Source organism: Petaurus breviceps, unplaced genomic scaffold (genome assembly GCF_028583685.1).
Source record: "Petaurus breviceps papuanus isolate PSGF00001 unplaced genomic scaffold, PetGlider_PUasm1.0 218, whole genome shotgun sequence".
NCBI lineage: Eukaryota > Metazoa > Chordata > Mammalia > Diprotodontia > Petauridae > Petaurus > Petaurus breviceps.
The window spans coordinates 6,128,692-6,147,045 of NW_027185872.1; the positions used below are offsets into that span (position 1 = coordinate 6,128,692).

The 18,354-nt window shown below is 45.5% G+C and overlaps 1 protein-coding gene across 1 annotated transcript in view; it reads left to right on the plus strand.

Moving 5' to 3' along the window:
- Positions 1-18,354, plus strand: part of THSD7A (thrombospondin type 1 domain containing 7A) — a 350,332-nt gene that overhangs the window by 134,120 nt on the left and 197,858 nt on the right. The window contains exon 2 of the mRNA XM_069094452.1: positions 11,061-11,892. Within this exon, the coding sequence (XP_068950553.1) occupies positions 11,061-11,892 (832 nt within the window). The remainder of the gene's footprint in view (positions 1-11,060; positions 11,893-18,354) is intronic.

Sequence of the window (18,354 nt, forward strand, 5' to 3'; positions counted from 1 at the left end):
CTCTCTCTCTCTGTCTGTCTCTCCCTCTCTCTCTCTCACACACACATATTAAGTGCTTCATAAATACATTGTCTATCTATCCATACCTGTAAGCCCTTGATAAAAAAATGTTAAACAGCACAGGGCCCAGCATAGACCCCTGTGGCCTTCCACCAGAAACCTTTCAAATTGATCCTCTTTGAATCTGGCTGTTCAACTAGTTTGGAATCAACCTAATTATGCCCTTCTCTTGTCCTCATCTCTCTATTTCCCCCCATAAGAATTATAATGAGGTTCTTTTCCAATGCTTTGTCAGTATTTCTTTAGACTATATCTACAGCATTCCTCTGACCTGCAAGTCTAGAAAACTCCATCTAAAAGTGAAAAGAAGTTAAGGTGGCATGACCAGTCCTTGAGGAAGCCATCCTGACAATCCGAGGTCCCAGTCTCCTTGCTTAGCTCCCCAACCATCCCTTTATAAAAACACACTTGAATTTTGCAAAGAATCAAAGTTGAGAAGATTGGCCCAGAGGCTCCAGAATCCTTTTTTCTCAGCTTTTGAAAAATCAGGGCCTTTTTCCTTTGCCCATTTGGCATTCTTTCTGTTCTCCTTGTCCTTTCAAAGCTTCCTGAAGTGGCTCAGCCTTCCCATCTGTCTCTTCACTGAGTGCCCTAGGATGGAGTTGTCCTCATTTACCTTTGATAACTTACAGACCCATGTGGAGATCCAGTCCTGATGTGTTACACTAGTTGTCTTTTGGTGAATTTCCCATTTTCCTCCCATTGACTAAGTATTTCTGGTGATTCTTTCAGCATTGTCTTGTCACATTAATTGTGTTTGCTTCCATCCTCCAACTCATTTGTTCCCTAGGTAGTTTGCATCAATATTTCATTCTAACTCCTCTCCAATTAATTTACAACATTTGAGCACAATTAGCAAAATCCACAGCACTTGGGAGGCAGGAAAGGCTTCAATAAATTCCCATTCAAAGGTTCTGTATCTGGAGGGATTCATCAAGACTGGATCAATCCCAGCAATAGTGAGCAAAGGTCTCCCTCTGGCCCTGCAGCTGATTTCTCATGGAATTCATGTGTGAAACCTAACAACATCAATTCCCTTGTTTGGGAACTAATTGATATTGCTTTTTTTTTAATTTAATAAGAACAAGCCATCGCTCCGATGTTTTCTTGTCACCTGATTTCCCATTAATTTGGGTGAATAACAGAAAATATCATCTGAGTGTGAGAAGGGACCTCACTGGCCACTTTGTCAGGCCAGACTCATATCAAGGAATCCCTCTGTCCTATAACTGACCACAACTACACCATTACTGATAAGACATCATCCAGATGTTGCTTGCAGACTTCCAATAAAGGGAAACCCCCTTCCACCCATCGAAATGGACTGTTTAGATTTTCTGTAGCTCTAAGTATTAGAAGACTGTTTGTTACCCTCTTACCAGCTCCACCCACTGTTCTTGGTTCTCCCTTCAGGCGCCAAGCAGAACACAGCATGCAATCCCTCAATCTTCTCTTCTCCAGGAAAAATGTTCCCAATGCCTTCAAACAATCCTCATCTGGAATGGACACAAAACCCTTCCCTATCATGGCTTCCCCCTGCCTCCACATGTGATGTCCAGATTATTATTGTCCTTGGAGTCCCATGCTCCCAGAATTGAACACAACACTCCAACTGTGGTCTGACCTGTGTAGACTACAGTGAGACTGTGAGCTCATCATTCCTGTGAGCTCTGCCTCTTCATGGAACCCATGATGCCATTAGCTTTTTGGACTGCCATGTCAAACTTTTGATTCCTATTGGTCTGGCAATCCATGAACACTTTCCACATATTTTTCAGAGGAACTCCTGTCTAGCCCTGCCTGTTATATGTTGGACTTATAAAAACAATTCTGGGAGCCCATTTTTATGCTTTTAAATTTCATCTTATTGAACACAGGAAGCAGCTTTGCATAGTAGAGAGAATGCTGGATGAAGAGTCAGGGATGCCTGGGATAGGCTGCCTCAGATATCTCCTTCCTGCGTGAGCCCTGGTTCTTCACTTCCCCTCTCTCAGCCTCGGTGTCCTCATCTGCAAAATGAGAACAATAATAGAACCTACCACACAGAGTCATCATGAGCATCAAAGGAGATAAGAGCTGGCCAAATAGTTGAAAAGTCATTAAAGTTCATGAAGGCACTAAGATCTTTGGGATGCTCTGCAATACATAGTGCTTGGCCAACTCTTAAAGAATGGAATACTTCTTGGCTATAGTGACACCCAGCGTTCTAGCTCTCAGCTGCTCGTTGGGTCTTGGCTCTGCTGTTTGCTCTGTCTGCCACTGTAATGGGAATGTAAATTTTAAAGGTCTTCCCTGCCCCTAGGCTAAAGTGCACCTGGAGCCTGGGGTGGGAGGCTTGTTTTTCAGTTGATACTTTTTGATTGGCCAGTGGGTCCAAAAGGTTGTTACACTCTCTGAGCCAGGAGAAGGCTATATAAGCCCTGATGTGTAGCTTTGTTTTGGGGGCTCACTTTGAGAAGTGTTCTGTGATTTCATCTGGATTCTGGGAAGCTGTTGTCCAGAGCCCCCCAGCTTTGAAAAACCTAAATGTTGAAACCCAGATGTTGATTTGGTATGGATGTGATGGTTGGACAGTTTGGAAATCTGTCTACTTGATCTGTTTCTGTCTTCATAATTCTGTCTGTATACTCTGAAGTTCGGGGTGCTGATCTCTTTCCCCTGAACTAGGTAAATGATACATATTTGACTGATTAAAGTAAGCTTGTTAACCCATTTTGAGTTGCTTTCCTTTATCAAAGCAGATCCAAGAACCTGTGTTGGCAGCAAACCTTGAGGACTCTTGGGGTGCTTGTTGCTACAGCCACCCCTAGGAACTTTGCGTGAAGCTCTGCTTTGTTTATCATGCCAGGGATATGGAAGCTAAGGAGCAGATTCTTAGGCCTTAGCATCTTTAACTCCATCAGGAGAGTCTGCAAACCAAAATACTGATGAGGCTTTGAGCCCCCATTGAGCAGGAGGAGAAGGGCAGATGTGACATCTTTAGGGGCTCACACCCATCACATCCAATCTTAGCGCATTTCAAGGAACTTGATTTGGTTCTAATCACATAATTTGATCTGCTTATTTTCATGTAGGTAATGAAAGACATCATCTAAAAATAGATGATTCAAAGGGCCATGACCAGTCATGTACAGAAATGAGAGCCAGCAGGATGGCCCACATGCCACATTAGGTTACACAGACTAAAGAAAGACCACCAGCATCCAAAGGGCCTCTTCCTGTGAACTTAAAAGGAGGAGCTGGCATGGTTGGTTTAAACCTGCATCAAAGGAGAAGCTATCCATACTGAAGACAGAAAGGATCAGCTGAGGTTACCTTGGTATTCTTGTCTTATTTTATATCAAAACATAATGGGACTGTGGTGGTCAAAGAATCCGTCACCCAGTGACCATCTTAATCATGAGGAACCTCTCAGGTTGCCTGGCCTTCAGACAACAGACGCAATCTGTCACTAGTGCCATAGCCGCTGCCCTTCCTATTTGGTAGGAGGTCCAGAGATCTGTCATCTGCTGGCAGAGTCTCCAAAAGCACATGATCTTCTCCATGCCACCATGAGATATAGGAGGAGGATGTTATTGGGGAAAAGCATGATTGCCCACAGAAGATGAAAAGTAAATTGAGCTTCCAGGTACCTGTTTCTTATCCACAAAATTCACATGTTGTTTGAGAGCCAAGCAGCATGATTGAATTTGAAATATTGCCTGGTCAATGAGGCAAACAGCTATGGCTCATGAGAGAGACGGCTCTGACCTACCGCAAAAAGAGAAGAAAAAGGAAAGTCCAGTACCAATTCTGTTCCCACCGCTTAGCCTAGCAAATAGTAGGCGCTTAATAAATGTTCATTTGATTTCCTTAATGCCTCCACACAAGCACTTATCAAACATGGATCTCCTGACCTGATCACATACATTTGACTAGCGGCATATTCTCCAGGAATCCCTGTAACATGTGACCGTCTATGGAAGCAGGTTACCCCAGCTCTGCTTTGTTGGTATTACTAACTCTATTGATTCCAGTGATAAGGAACTTTCTGAGTGAGTGCTACAAGCCATTCTGGGACAACCCAGCAGGCACAAACAAATTAGCTCATTTGAAAGACGCACACATGTTTTATCGAGCAAAAACCTAGCTCATTGGCAGATTTTATGGCAAGCAAGAGCACAAAGTGGTTTGCCTAATTTTATCAGGCTTCCTTTTATTGCCCATTTTTTATAAGACACTTTAGAGCAGTTCTTGGCCACCTGTCAATAGAGAAGTCTTTTCAGGCTTGAGCTTTCATTGTTCTACTGTCCTTGACTTAAAGAGGGTGGTCTCAGAAATTCTAACAAATTTGGTGTAAACAACCAACATGAATGTTAAATCAGATTTTGCTGGATGGGAGCAAAGGAAGATCATTGAATAATGTGGATAGAATATGCTTTTATAGAAATAGTGAGGGGAGATGACAGCAATTGGTCCATAGTTTTACCAGCCACATGCTATAAATTAGCAATTGGCTTGATAGATGAGCCATAATTAGAATGCCGTGCTGTAACTAAATCACTGACAACAGTGAAGTCTTTCTGGACATTATTTCGAGTTGGGTTTTCATTGACTGAAACTTCCTAGGCCACACAAGTAATACATACCATCAGAAGCACTACTTGTTCCCCACAATGGAAAAATATATCTCCCTTTTTGAGCTGGAAGAGCTGTCAGCATCAAGATTTGAAAGCAGGTCCTCAGACCAGAGGGCTCATCTTCATTCCATTGTCCTACACTGTTGAGGACACCGTGGAAGACACATGAATGCCCATTGTGCCTCTTGAATGGCAATATGTTGTATCCATATTTTTGGCCATCCCTTCCTGACATCCAGAGTTCTGTTTTCAGTTCTTATTGCCAGGTTTGAGGAAGGACGTTGGCACATGGAGAAGCAACGAGAAGAGGGCAGCCCCCCCCCCCATCACCTGCATGAGCTTTGGCGAAGTCACTTAAGCTTTCTGAGCCTCAGTTTCCTCATCTGTAACATGAGGGGCTCAGATTTCATGCCTCTGAGGCCCATTCCTCTCTAGATCTAGGATGTGGTCAGGCATCAAAAACAAATCAAAGTTTGGGGGCAGGGTGAGGGAGGTCAGTGGGCGCATCACAGCTGTCTCCAAGAAGGCCACAGAAAACATGACCAAAAGTAGCGATGAGAGAAGTTACAAAGAAATCGATTTCAATTCAATGGAAGGGAAATTGAAGATGGAAAGCACTTCATTCATGTTTATTGAATTGAAATCTCCATAACTAAGAAGATTCAAAAGTAGGAGACTTGTGCTTGTCCTCTCAATGAATTCTGTAAATGAAGATGCTGGGGATAGAGGTTTGTTGCCATCAAGGACCTGGATGCCCCCAAGGTCCCTTCCACCTTAGAGATCCTAGCCATCATCATATTGAATAGGACTGTACCCCTCCTGGACAAGGTCATTGAGTCCATCTTAACATCAAAGATGTTACAAGTGCAGAAAATTCAGCATCATTTGTGCTGAGTAAGCTCCTAATCTGGTTAGAATTTGCTTGTGTGAGGCCACTTTGCACATCAGTCAAGTCCATTTCAACCAATGGAAAATTGTTAAGCTGTTCTTTAATGAGCAAGGAACAAACTTTGGGTGTGCTATTTGACATGACCTGAAATGCTGCTGGCGTATTTGAAAGTTTCCAATGAGAACTTCTGAATTTATCTGGTTCATCCACACAGGGGGCTGTTTCACATTTCCATTCATAGCTTGCAATTTCTGCTTCCCTGTGACACTTGGTAGCATTTGCCTTTGTTAGAACCTGGGAGCTAATTGGGATGACAGCTTTCAGCTGTCAGGACACGATGGCCTCTCTGTTCAGTGTGTGATTATGTCAGTGCTCATAGGGGATCAGGGGCAAGCAGCCCTTCATCCAGGGGCTGGGCAAAGATCTGATACTGTTAATTGGACACACAGGGTATGTGCCAGGTGCACTGAGGAGATAAGACAGAAGTTATGGGCTGGGGGCAGGGGGTGGAGAGGTTGAAGGAGCTGGTTTTATTCTCCTCTGTGCTTTTATTGGCCCCTGTCTCTTTGGGGGTTTCACAATTTTATTCCTCTCCCTTAAATTCACTCAGCTATTGTTCTTAACTAGCTTTCCAGTCCTCTTCTTGGGACTGGACCTCTCTTGGGATATGGTGAAAATATACTCAGGATCAAAGATACCTAATTGTGATCATGGCATGCATAGAAGGAAGACTGGTGATAGGCCTCAAAGTAATCCTGTGGGAATATAAATGCATCTCTATTTGGAGGAGGCATCCTTTCCTCCACCCCCATAGGATTCTATTTCAACTCCCAACTCAAATCTGATCTCCAAAAATCATGTCTATCTGCCTTGCTTAAATCTAGATCTGATGATGAATAATGGCAGCAAGTGTGTAATACCTAGAATATGAATGAGCTCCCCCCCCCAACAATGAACCACCCACAAGACTCTTGGAATAACATCATTAAGGGAATGCATCGAGTGAGGCAAGTAAAGCCATAGGGACTAAAGGATGTGACCAGAGCCCATGTTCACATCTGATTCTTCAATTCAAATTACCGCGAGTATTTGGTGTGGAAATGGGGGTGGGGAATTGCCTGCCCTCCTGATGAGACTGACATCTGAAGCAGCTTCTTCTTGTTGATTTTTTCCTGGTAGGTCACAGGGTATCTGCTTATTTAATGTAACTGATGGGGAAGTCATTGAGGTTGGATTTCCATTCTACAGTTGGGGTTGGGCGTGGCTCCACCTGGTGGAGAAAAACTGTCAAAAGCTAAGGGAGTATTTGACAAGAGGGTAATATGGCCCCCTCCCTTCAACAAGTGGACCTCTTGAGAAACTGTGCGTTGGTGTGTGCTTGATACAGCTATTGGGCAATGGACTTCTAATCAAATCAAAAAGGGTATGCAGTCCGGACATCTTTATTATTTAATATCAGAGAGACTTCCCTCAGCTGGTGTCTGAATAAATGAACAAATGATCCTTTATCTGCCATGGCTTTTTCAACTGTAATAAGTGTCCTTTTAACAATTCATTGGGTAAATCACATGGGGAAATTCAATTATTTTAAATATGGTCATTTCTGTTCAATTTGATTCAGTGCCTACCATGTCCTCAGATACTGTGCTAGGCATTAGAGATCCAGAATTGAGCAGGATCTCAGCTGACCTTATATACTTAATACACCAGTGATATAAAGACAAAAGTGAGATTGCCCTTGCCTCCCAGGGGCTTGCATTTTACTGAAGGTAGGGACAACATGCACACTGCAAAGCAAATGGGGAAGATCTGCTAAATAATTACAAATGAATCCCTGTAAGTGTGGGGAAAAGTGAAATAAATAAAGGCTTCTTAGGGAAGATGACACTGAATCTGATCTCTGGTTGAGAAGGACTAGAGATTCTGGAGGGGGATGTGAGGAGGAAGAGCACTCCAGGTCTGGGACGCAGCCATGTGTGCAAAGGCCAGCATTGTTCTGTGCAGGATCTGAAATGTAAACTACATGAAGGAGGAGTCATGCCCCATCATCTGAAGAGGTTGGAGTCCAACTGTGGGGACCTTAAAGTGCCAGGCAGATGTTTGTGTTTGATTGTAGGCACAACAGGGAAGAGCTGAATGTGCCTCTGGGTCACAGAACTTCTATTCAAAGGCTCTTTTTGGTCAGTCCATCCCCTTGCAAAGTGAAGAAATGCCTGTAAACTGTTCATGTTTGTCCATCCCACATTTGCTACAGACAGGGTAGACTTGTGAAGTCAGCCAAGATGCCAAGGGCACCGGCAGGGTGCCAGGTGGGGCCATGGCAGGTAAACTCAAGCCTGAGTTTTGAATTAGCTCATCTCCAGCAGAAGTGTTGAAGTGGATGAAGGAAAGAACTTAGCCAGGGCTACCTCCTGGTTCCTTCTTACAAACCATGACTGTAGCAGGTCTTCAGTTGAAATGAAGTAGTCAGTTCAGCCCTCAGATCTTTGTGAAGAGGTTGCTATGTTCAGAACACTATCCAGATTCAGTGCAGAGATGAAGAAGGAATTTACCTTAGAGGGACTCCTACAAGGCAGAGACACAAATTGTGGAACATTGGAGGATTTAGGGACACCCAGAGTTCTCTGGTCATGCTCAGGAACAGAAGCCAAGCAGAGGACGTGGCACATCATGAGTCCTGGGTAATGCTTGTTAACTGAGGGATAAGCTGAGCTCAAAACCCAGCTCTGACATTTTGTAGCTGTGTCACCCTGACGTAGTCACTTCCCTTCTCTCCTCTTTGGTGACATGAGGCGACTTGATGAGATCATCTCTAAGGCCTTTCTCATTAGCTCATAGGGGTCTTAGTTGACCAGAGTCTGCCCAGCTTTCTCATGGTAAAACGAAGCAGGAGACTGGAATCGCTTCTGGTATAATGAGCTCCTTTCCAAGTGGAACCTGGCCCGGGTCTTCAGCCTCTCTCCCACTTGTTTGCTCTCTCTTGGACATGCTCTTGTCATGGGTGTGTGTTGCCTGGACAAGTGACCAATCCACTGAGGACCAACTTCCTGGGTCAGGTTTCTGACCACAAATTAACTGTCCAGAAAAGACTTCCTCATATCCAATTACATTTCAGCACAGACTTAGGTCCACCCCTGAAAATGAGTTGGAACAAAGAATCAGAGATTTAGAACTCTGAGGCCATCAAGTACAAACCCCTCATGTGACTGAGGAGAAAGCCTAGGCACGGAGTTTAAGTGGCTTTCCAGGGTCACACAGCTAGGGAGTATCCAAGGCCATCTTCCGATGGCCAGCAAGCACCACTGCACTGCCCCGAGGGCCAGCGCCACCCCCATGCCTATGGAGGCTTTTCTTCCCCTTGTCTTGAGCCTAATGTCTAATCCTAAGACCTTGTTAGAGCTAAGTGCTTTGATGTCAAAGTTATTCAGACTGGAGATAACTCGTACATGCATGTGCATGTATGTGATCATGCATTATATGCACACGTGTGTCTGGGTTGGTGATGGCTGCACATGAGTTTTGTGGGATCTCTGAGTGAATCTCCTTTAGTGATCAATATACAACTTTGAACCATGGTGATTCCCCTTTTTTAACTAAACTATTGCCATCTGCTAATGAAAATATAGTAACATTCCTCCTATGGGACAACTCTACTTTTTTATCTGTTGGCTCAGACACTTCAGGTAAAAGCACAGTGTGAGTTGTAAAAACAGTCAGTGAACAGACTGGGTGATTTGCAAGGTTGTTGAATAAATTCAAGTTTCTTTTGAAGTGGCTGAGGGCAAGGGTATCAATCAAAGAGCAAAAGCATTTATTAAGTGCTGACTGTGTGCAAGGGATTGCTCTATTGATGGGAAGACAGAAATGAAAGAGTTCCCACTCTCCAGCATGTATAGGGATGGCCAATAAAGCTGAAGTGTGTATGAAGAAGCCTTTTTGAGAGGCAGACAGAGATAGCAAGTGTGTGTGTGGGGGGGAGAATTAGGAAGGACAAGCCTCCAGCAGAAGGAGGCACCTTCCCTGGGGTGAATTCTGAAGCAAGCTCGGGATTCTGTGAAGCAGAGGTGAGGAGGGCAAACATTCCAGGCAGCCTGAGCAAAGTCGCCAAGGTGGACAAGGGCACGCCACGGCCAGGGTATGACCAGCAGTCCAATGAAGCCAGGGAAAGTTCTTGGCCTCATGGAGCCTCCTGCTCTGTATGCAATATATATGCAATCTAAACCTAAGGCAATTTAATAGCATGAGGGGAAGGATGTACCAGCAGGTGGGAGGATAAGAAGCAGCTTCAGGAAAGAGAGGGCACATTCAGAGCTGAGTTCTGAGTGAAGTGGGGGATTTGGGGAGCTGGAGTGAGGAGGTAGGAATGTCTCAGCATGGCAGTGGAAAGGCAGGGAGATGGCAAGTGGAATCTTGTGGGGAAGGAATGGTTCAGAGGACCCTCTGACTGCTCATGGAGCTCATGAAAGGGAGGGATAGGTCATAGTTAATTCATAAAGGGCTCAGAATGCCAAACAGAGGAGTTTGCATTTGGTCTGAGAGGTAATTGGGAGCTTTGAATTTCCTAAGCATGAAAGTGCCATTGTCATTAACTGAGCCTCAGTCTCCACATCTGCACAATGGGGGCACTTACCACACTTGGTAACTGTAAGGACCGCACCAGCACGGTATGTGAAGAATGTTGTGACACAGTCTTCACAAAATATCTCTAGGCTCACTTGTTGCCTCTTCTCATTGCATGCTATTAGTAGCTCAGTGATTAGTTGTCAGGTTGAAGTGAATTGGAACAAAGCTGCTCCCCAGAAAAATTACATTCATCCTTTAGTTAAATGTTCCCTCTCCTGCATACCCTGCACTTCATTAGCAACCATCCACAGAGAGGTTTGGGGAGAATTGTTAGGGAATTTTGCATGCAGAATGTGCAGAATTATGCGAGCCATTATCAAGCCCTGGTTAATACCGGATAAACACTTTAATTTTTGGCAGCATCCACAGGACATGACTGTTCTTCCCCAAAGTCTTAATTGCATAAAAAATAAATGAATAAATAAAAGTAATGTGCTAAAAGAAATTAACTGCCCAGAAGAGGAACATGCCTGAAGGAGCTGAGGGGCTCACCAGGGGCCATTATCTCTGCCAATGCCTGAAATGGACTTGGTGGGTGGAAGCCAGAAGTGATAGATTTTCAATGTGACTAATCTCTAATGTCCTTTATGAGCAAAGATCTTGTAATTACCCAACATAAAAATACAAGAATAAAGGCAAATGCATTTATAATCACAAAAGGACAAGGTAAATGCAGCATCTTCACTGCACATGCAATCTCCCTAATGCCCTAATCCATGCATAATGGATAGCCATCCAGACGGTCCCATCCCAGGGTGTCCCATACAGGGGAAGACTTGCTCTCTGGTCACTTGGCAATCACTCTCTGAGTTTTGCCAGGGCCCAGTGAGAAAGAGAGAGTTTCTTCTAACATGTGTCCTCTTTTACAGGTCCCTGGGGCCGATGCATGGGAGACGAATGTGGTCCAGGTGGCATTCAGACCAGAGCAGTCTGGTGTGCTCATGCAGAAGGCTGGACAACACTTCACACAAACTGCAAGCAGTCTGAGAAGCCAGACACCCAGCAGGAATGTTTCAAAGTCTGTGATTGGCACAAAGAGCTGTATGACTGGCACCTGGGCAGCTGGAACCAATGCCAGCCTGTCATGTCCAAGAGTCTGGTGAAGCCAGCAGAATGCACCAAGGGGGAGGAGGGCATCCAGACCAGAGAGATTTCCTGTGTCCAGAAAACTAACAGCATCAGTGCTGATGACAGCATTTGTGAGTACTTTGAGCCCAAGCCCCTCTTGGAGCAAGCCTGCCTCATCCCTTGCCCACAGGACTGCATTGTGTCTGACTTCTCGCCTTGGTCTGAGTGTTCCAAGACATGTGGGAATGGGCTGCAGCACCGGACACGACACGTAGTGGCCCCCCCACAGTATGGAGGCTCTGCCTGCCCCAACTTGACTGAGTTCCAGATCTGCCAGTCCAGTCCATGTGAGGCAGAGGAGAGCCTGTATAGCCTGAATGTGGGGCCCTGGAGCTCCTGCTCGATGCCTCATACAAGACAGATAAGGCAGGCGAGGAAGCGAGGGAAGAACAAAGAACGAGAGAAGGACCGAGAGAAAGGAGTGAAGGATCCTGAAGCCCGAGAGCTCATCAAGAAAAAGAGGAACCGAAATAGGCAGAACAGGCAGGAGAACAAGCACTGGGACATCCAGATTGGCTATCAGACTCGAGACGTTGTGTGCACGCACAAGAACAGCACAGTTGTGGCCTTCAGGTAATGTCTTTGTTAATCTCCCCATTGCATCAGCCTGATGGGCAGCCCAGTCAGGGTTCAGGTCTGAACCATGGAGGGCTGGGGAAAGGCTATGTACATGAGAAAGACTTCTTGTGATCAGACCAAAAGCATCTATTGGAGGACCCACTGGTCAGGTGGAAATCAAGAGTCCTGATGTAGGTCCAGAGCCTTGGCACCATTCAGCCAGGTTAGCCCTGGGCTTCAGATTCCAATGCTCTGGGGTGTGCTATGGGCACCAATGATACCAGTGGTGTGGGTGAGCTAACTGGCCACTGGCCCAGGCCAAGCTGGCCTTCTCTCCTCTGTTCTCTGTCTCTCTCCTTGTCCCAGTCAGGTCCCTGGTCACCAAGGTTCTGGGTCAGTCTCCTATGACCCCAGCTAAATCTAGCTCATCTTTTGCTCTTAGTATAAACTAAGTCCATGTCCATCACAGACGGCGGTTCCTAAGTCAATAAGGACAATTGTGATTCTCCCCAGTTTTGTTCTGAGATAGGAGGAGACTTCAATAAGCACATTTTGTTGTGACTGAGTAACAGGATGCGAGGCACATTTAGGGAAGAGAAGTCATGTATATCATAATGTTCATCATCTTGTGCAGGAGCTGGCCTGGTGTGGGCGCCAACACACTTAACCCATTTGGGGTGTATGGTAGATCTCTCCCAAGGCGGCCTTGCAAAGAATCCCCTAAAGGAGGAAGCAGGGGCAGAAGAAATAAGCTCATGTCTAGGAGAGGGGCAGCAACTAGAGAGAAGCAGTTCCTGAGAAGCAAGGATTTGGTTAATGAAACAAGAACAGATTCAAGGTTCTGAGGGTGTAACTGTCCCACTGATGATCAGCAGGCCGAGCCACAAACATTGGTCTCTACCAGCCACAGTTTACTGTCCGTGCCCAGATTACGTACCTTCCAAGACCATCGTCCTTGGCACCCAGAGTGAACAGGATCAAGGGCTGAGTTTGACCTCCTCTGGGTCTTTTTAAGAGACATGCTGGGATGGTGGAAATAGTAGTGGATTTGGAGTAAGAGGAACTGGGTTCAAATTCTGCTTCTGGCACTTATTCTCTTGGTGCCCTTGGACAAGTCACAAAATAATAGCCAGCATTAATATGGTGTTTTGTTGTTCACTCGTGTCTGACCTTTCGTGACTCCACTGGGGTTTTTTTTGGCAAAGATAATGGAGTAGTTTGCTATTTCCTTCTCCAGCTCATTTGGCAGATGAGGAAACTGAGGAAGACAGGGTTCAGTGATGTACTCAAGGTCATCCAGCTAAGAAGTGCCTGAGGCCAGATTTGGACCCAGGTCTCCTGACTCTAGTTCCCCTGCTCTATCCACTGCACTACCTGGCTGCTTCTTATTACCTAGCCTCTTTCCACTTCAGGTTCCTCATCTGTAAAGTGAAGTGTCTGGGCTGCAAGATCGGTCAGGACTTTTCTAGTCCCAAGCCAATGATGCTACAAACATGAGTGCTTTTTTATGTTCAGCCACACTCATCTAGACATGCCTGGCCTCAGCCACCACATAACTGAGTTTGTGTGAGCCTCTCCTTCCCCAGTCTGAAGTGGGGGCTCTCCAGGTTTATGGCTTGGGCCCCTTCAGAGGAGGGAAGCATTCCTGAGAGCTGCTGAAACCCTTTCAGTCTTAGAAGACAGAAAACTCATCTCATGGAGTTAACGTACCAAGGCCCACAAGTGAGTTGTACAGGGGGCTCATGCTTTCCAAATTACCCGATAACCAGAGTTTGCTCTAAACTCAAGTCTAGAGAGATATCAAAAGAGAAATTTCTTGCTGATTTTGTTGAATGAAATAACCAGCTCCAAAGGAGGAAAGGGGAACTGCAGAAATACCCAATAACCCTTTCCAGCCTGGTTCCCACCTACCTTTCTGCACTTTGCGACATGTCACTTCTTGTCATGCATTCCATATTGCAGCCCAACTGGCTCTATGCTGTGCCTTGTACACAACATTGCATCATCTCCCACCTCCAGGCCACTGCCCAGGCTGTCTGCCATGCCTGTGAAGTCCCTCTCTGGGCACTCAGTGAGAGAGCTTAATACAGGCTCCCAGGTATGTCTAAAGCCATTGTAATACTAGCTAGCTTGTCTTTGTCTGGAGACAGGATTCCTTATAGAAGTGCTGCAGACAGTTAACAAGGTTTGAATAAAGTGGGAACTCCCAAGCATGGCAATACCAATTGTGTAGACAACAATGAGGAAGGTGAGGAAAAGAAGCAAAGCTATGATTCACTCAGTCGCACAGTGCAGTGACAAGTACATTCAGACACAGAGAAAGTCTGGGGCAGGCAGATCGCTCCTTACCAAGGCTGCAGCAGCTCATGATTGAGCTCATTGGCCGCCGACGCCTCAAGGTGGCTCTCAATCCTGCCACCCACTGCTCTGGGTAGAGCAAAAATTCAGCTCCTCCAGTGTCCAAGGCTTCTGTCTCCTGCGATCACTCAGTGCCTCTGTCCAGCCTGGAAAACCTCCCCAGCCATCAGTCCCTTTCCCAATAAGAGGTGATGTCTGGGATGTCATCTTTCCTACAAAAATGACTTTCTGCCTTTAAAATGCAGGTTACAGGTTACCTTCCCTCAACTCTCTGCTTGTTATTGGTTTCTTGTCTTCTCAAAAACTCTGCTCACTTCTCATATTTATTTACATAGTAGGAAGTGTGGTGGAATGGATAGAGAGCCAGCATCCGAGTCATGAACTTAGAAAGAGGAAGACCTGAGTTCAAATACTGCTTTGAACAGTTAATGGCTGTATGACCCTGGGCAAATCAACTAACCTTGGTTCAAGGCTTACCTCTGCTCCTCACTAGCTCTGTACCCCTGGACAAGTCACTTACCTTAGTTCTCTAAGCAACATTCTGAGGAAAGACTGATGTGTATTGTCAGAGGGAGTTTCCTCCCCAAGGGGTTCCTTATACCGGTGACATCACAGAGCACATCCTTGTCCCAGTCAGTGTTCAGGCTACACTCATCAGTAGGATGTAAGCTCATGGGAGAAGGGGAATGTGGCCAGGCTCACCTCCATAGTGCCTGGCACACAAAGTGTGGGAGGGGTGCTGAATAAATGCTTGGTGAGTCTGGAGAAAGACTGCATTAGTATAGGTCACCAGACTCAGAAACAGAGAGGGAACAGAGATTTTCTGAGTCCTGGTCACTGGGTCACACACCTTCTATCACATACACAGGAAGCCCACCTTCTTTCACACATGTCTAGCTCTTCCCTCTCAGCTGGAGAGGAAGCAGTGCTCCTTGTCAAAACCAGCTCCTTCCATCTTGGAGAGCCACTTCTGTGTGACCCAGGGCATATATTCCACCTCTCTGTGCCTCAGTTTCCTTATCTATAAAATGAGAGGTCTGAGTTCCCTGGTCTTTAAGGACCCTTCCAGCTCTCAGTCTGTGAACAATTCCTTCCGGCCTCTTCTGCAATGTGCCCATCAATCCTTCCTTCTCTCTCTGTATCTCTCTGTCTTTCTCTGTCTCTGTCTCTCTGTCTCTCTGTGTGTGTCTCTCTGTCTCTGTGTGCATATCTGTATCTGTCTGTGTCTCTCTGTGTCTCTGTCTCTCTCTGCCTCTGTTTGTCTCTCTGTCTCTGTCTCTCTGTCTCTTTCTCTCTCTGTCTCTCTTTCTCTGTCTGCCTCTCTCTCTCCCTCCGTCTTTTCCTCTGTCTCTGCCTCTCCTTCCCCCCCTTACTTTTGGTCCCTTCCTCTATACTGGCTTGTTTTCAGCTTAATCAAAATAGGCTCATCACCACCCGATGCTTAAAAATCCTCTTCATTGCCCCTGTCATTATCCAATATCTCTCCTGACTTTGACTGGCAGACTCTTAGAGAAGTTTGTGCTGGCTAACCCGTTCACCCTTCCAGCCCTCGTGATCAGACCTTCAGCCCCTCCACTCTTCAGAAATCTCTTGCTCAGAGGGCACCCAGGATGCCTTAATTACTAAATCTCTTCATTGCCTTTTCTCAGCCTTCTTCCTTGATTCTTCAGTATTTCATGTCAGACAGTTAGTACTTTCTCGCCCAGTTTCTGTGACATTGCTAACTCTTCATTTGTCTTCCCTTATTATTCCTTCTCTGTCTCTTTCATTGGCAGAACAAAATCTGCCCACCTGCTAAAGGACAGCATCCCCAAGGCTCTGTCCTTGGGGCTCTCCTCTCAGTTGCCATATACTTTCATGACTCCACTGACAAGTTCCACGACGTGCAAACCCACCTCCCCAGCCCTGCTCTCTCTGCAGAACCCCAGTCCTCTGGGCCAGTTGTCTGTTGGACATCTTTATCTGGACACCCCATTGGTGCCTCAAGAACAACACATGAGCTGGTTTGGTGGCATGGTGCATAGAATGCTTGCTGGCCTTAGAATCAAAAAGAGCTGAGTCCAAATACAGCCTTAAACGGTTACTATCTGTGCTACCCTGGGCAAGTTACTTAATTCTCTGACTTTAGTATCCTAAGGGTTACCAACAAGGAGATTGGATACAATGGCCTCTAATACATCTTCCTGTGTTAAATCTGTGACCCTCCATCCATTATCTCCCGCCTCTCACCCCAGCTGCGCTGTGTCTATATATGGCACCCCATCTTTACCAACACAGAGGTGTGAAACTCCATTGTTCCTGAAGATTCTTCCCTCTGCCTCAGCCTTCCCATGCAATCAGTTATGGATTCCTGTTGGTTCTGCCTCCACAACAATCCACATACTTCCTCTCAGAATCCTTCTCTGCCTTCATGGATCTGCTTTGGTACCACCTCCTCCTAGAAGCCTCCCCTGATGGCCTCTACTGAGAGTGCTCTCTCTCCTCAAATGTTATGAGAACACGTGGTTCACATCTTTTCATCACATCCCTTATCGCACACATACTGTGGGGAATGCATTTACCTGGGCCCCACCCCCAGAGCAAGGGGGTTCAAGGGACATGTTGTACTTCATCTTTGTTTCCCCAGCCTCCATGACAGGGTCTGGCATATGGTGGTCCCTAAAAACACAGCTTTTCTCCTAGTCATTTCTTATCCTGTGGATAATTTCCTTCACACTGTGGTTCTGTTCTAGAGAAGGGTTCTTAAGGCATTGGCAATGTGAGATTGTTTTCTTTGTGGTTTTCTTCCTTCCTTTTCTTTCTTCTTCCCTTTCTTTTTCTTTTTCTTTTTCCTTCCATCCTCTCTCCATTTATTTTTCATTCTTTTTTCTTTCTCCCTTTCTCTTTCCTTCCTCCTTCTCCCCTCTCTCCTTCCTTTCTTACTTCCCTTCCATCCTTTCTATCCTTTCTTTCCTCCCTTCCTTTCTTTCCCCATTCTCTCTTTTTCTTTGTCTTTCCCTTCCACTCCTCTCTCTCCCTCCTTCCTTCCTTTCTTCCTTCTTTCCCTCCCCTCCTTATTCTATCTCTTTCCTTCTTGCTTTTTAAAGCTTTAGTGCCTGCTGCTTGCACCACTATGCTCTGCTCCTTGCCAGCTCCCACATGACACGATTCCTGCTCTCCGCTTCACCTCTCTCCTTTCTGGCTGCTCCATTTCTTGATGTCCTCATCATGCTCCCTGCAGAGCTGAGAGGATTTCTGGGCTATCTTCAAAGGAAGGCTGTCTCCCTCTCTCTACCTAACTTTCCTTGCTCCCAGGACAAGCTCCCAGGAATCTCCTCCCCACTAGATAGAACAGGTGATTGCACATTATGTCTCCTTTGCTTCTATCAGTACAGTCTACCACCCCGCTGTTGCTGCCTGTTGGGTGAGCACACTGCAACCGCCAGCCTTGGCTTGGCCCATTTCATGGAACTTTTACTGTTCAATTAAAATGTGTAATTAGAAGAGTTTAGTTGTCCTAAGTTAAGTAATGTATTAAATCTCCCACAGATCATTTGGCGCAGGCACCGACCGACTGTTAGAAGCTGCATTCCTGTTGTGACAGGAGCCTTGTTCTTCCTCCTTGTGATACATGCACTCAAACACATAAACATGGATTACATAGACATGTTCCTTACAATGCCTTTATCTATGTAAGAGTACATTTCAAAAGGGAGGTCTTTCCTTGTCCATGTGTGAAAAAGAGCCCCTTGTGTACTGTAGAAGCACAAGGATATACTGGCCCAATTTAATGCATTAAAATGATGATTGTGTCCATTGTGGTTTTTTTCACTTAATGTATTGAAAGTCTCCTTCAGGAAGTCAAAAGATTGTAGATAGATGCAGGCCAGAAGGTGTAGAATAACCCCCAACAGAGGGATTTCTCTCAATCAATGGTACTTTACTTATATTAATTCTCACTCTAAAGAAGTAATGTGTAAAATAGAAAAGAGAGAGAAGGAATGTAGAAAGTAAAGCAAGAAAGAATGAATGAAAGAAAGAACGAAAAAAAGAGAGGAAGGAAGGGAGAGATGGAGGGAAGGGAGAGAGAAAGGAGGAAAAAGAAAAAGAAAGAAAGAAGGAGAGAAAGAAAGAAAGAAA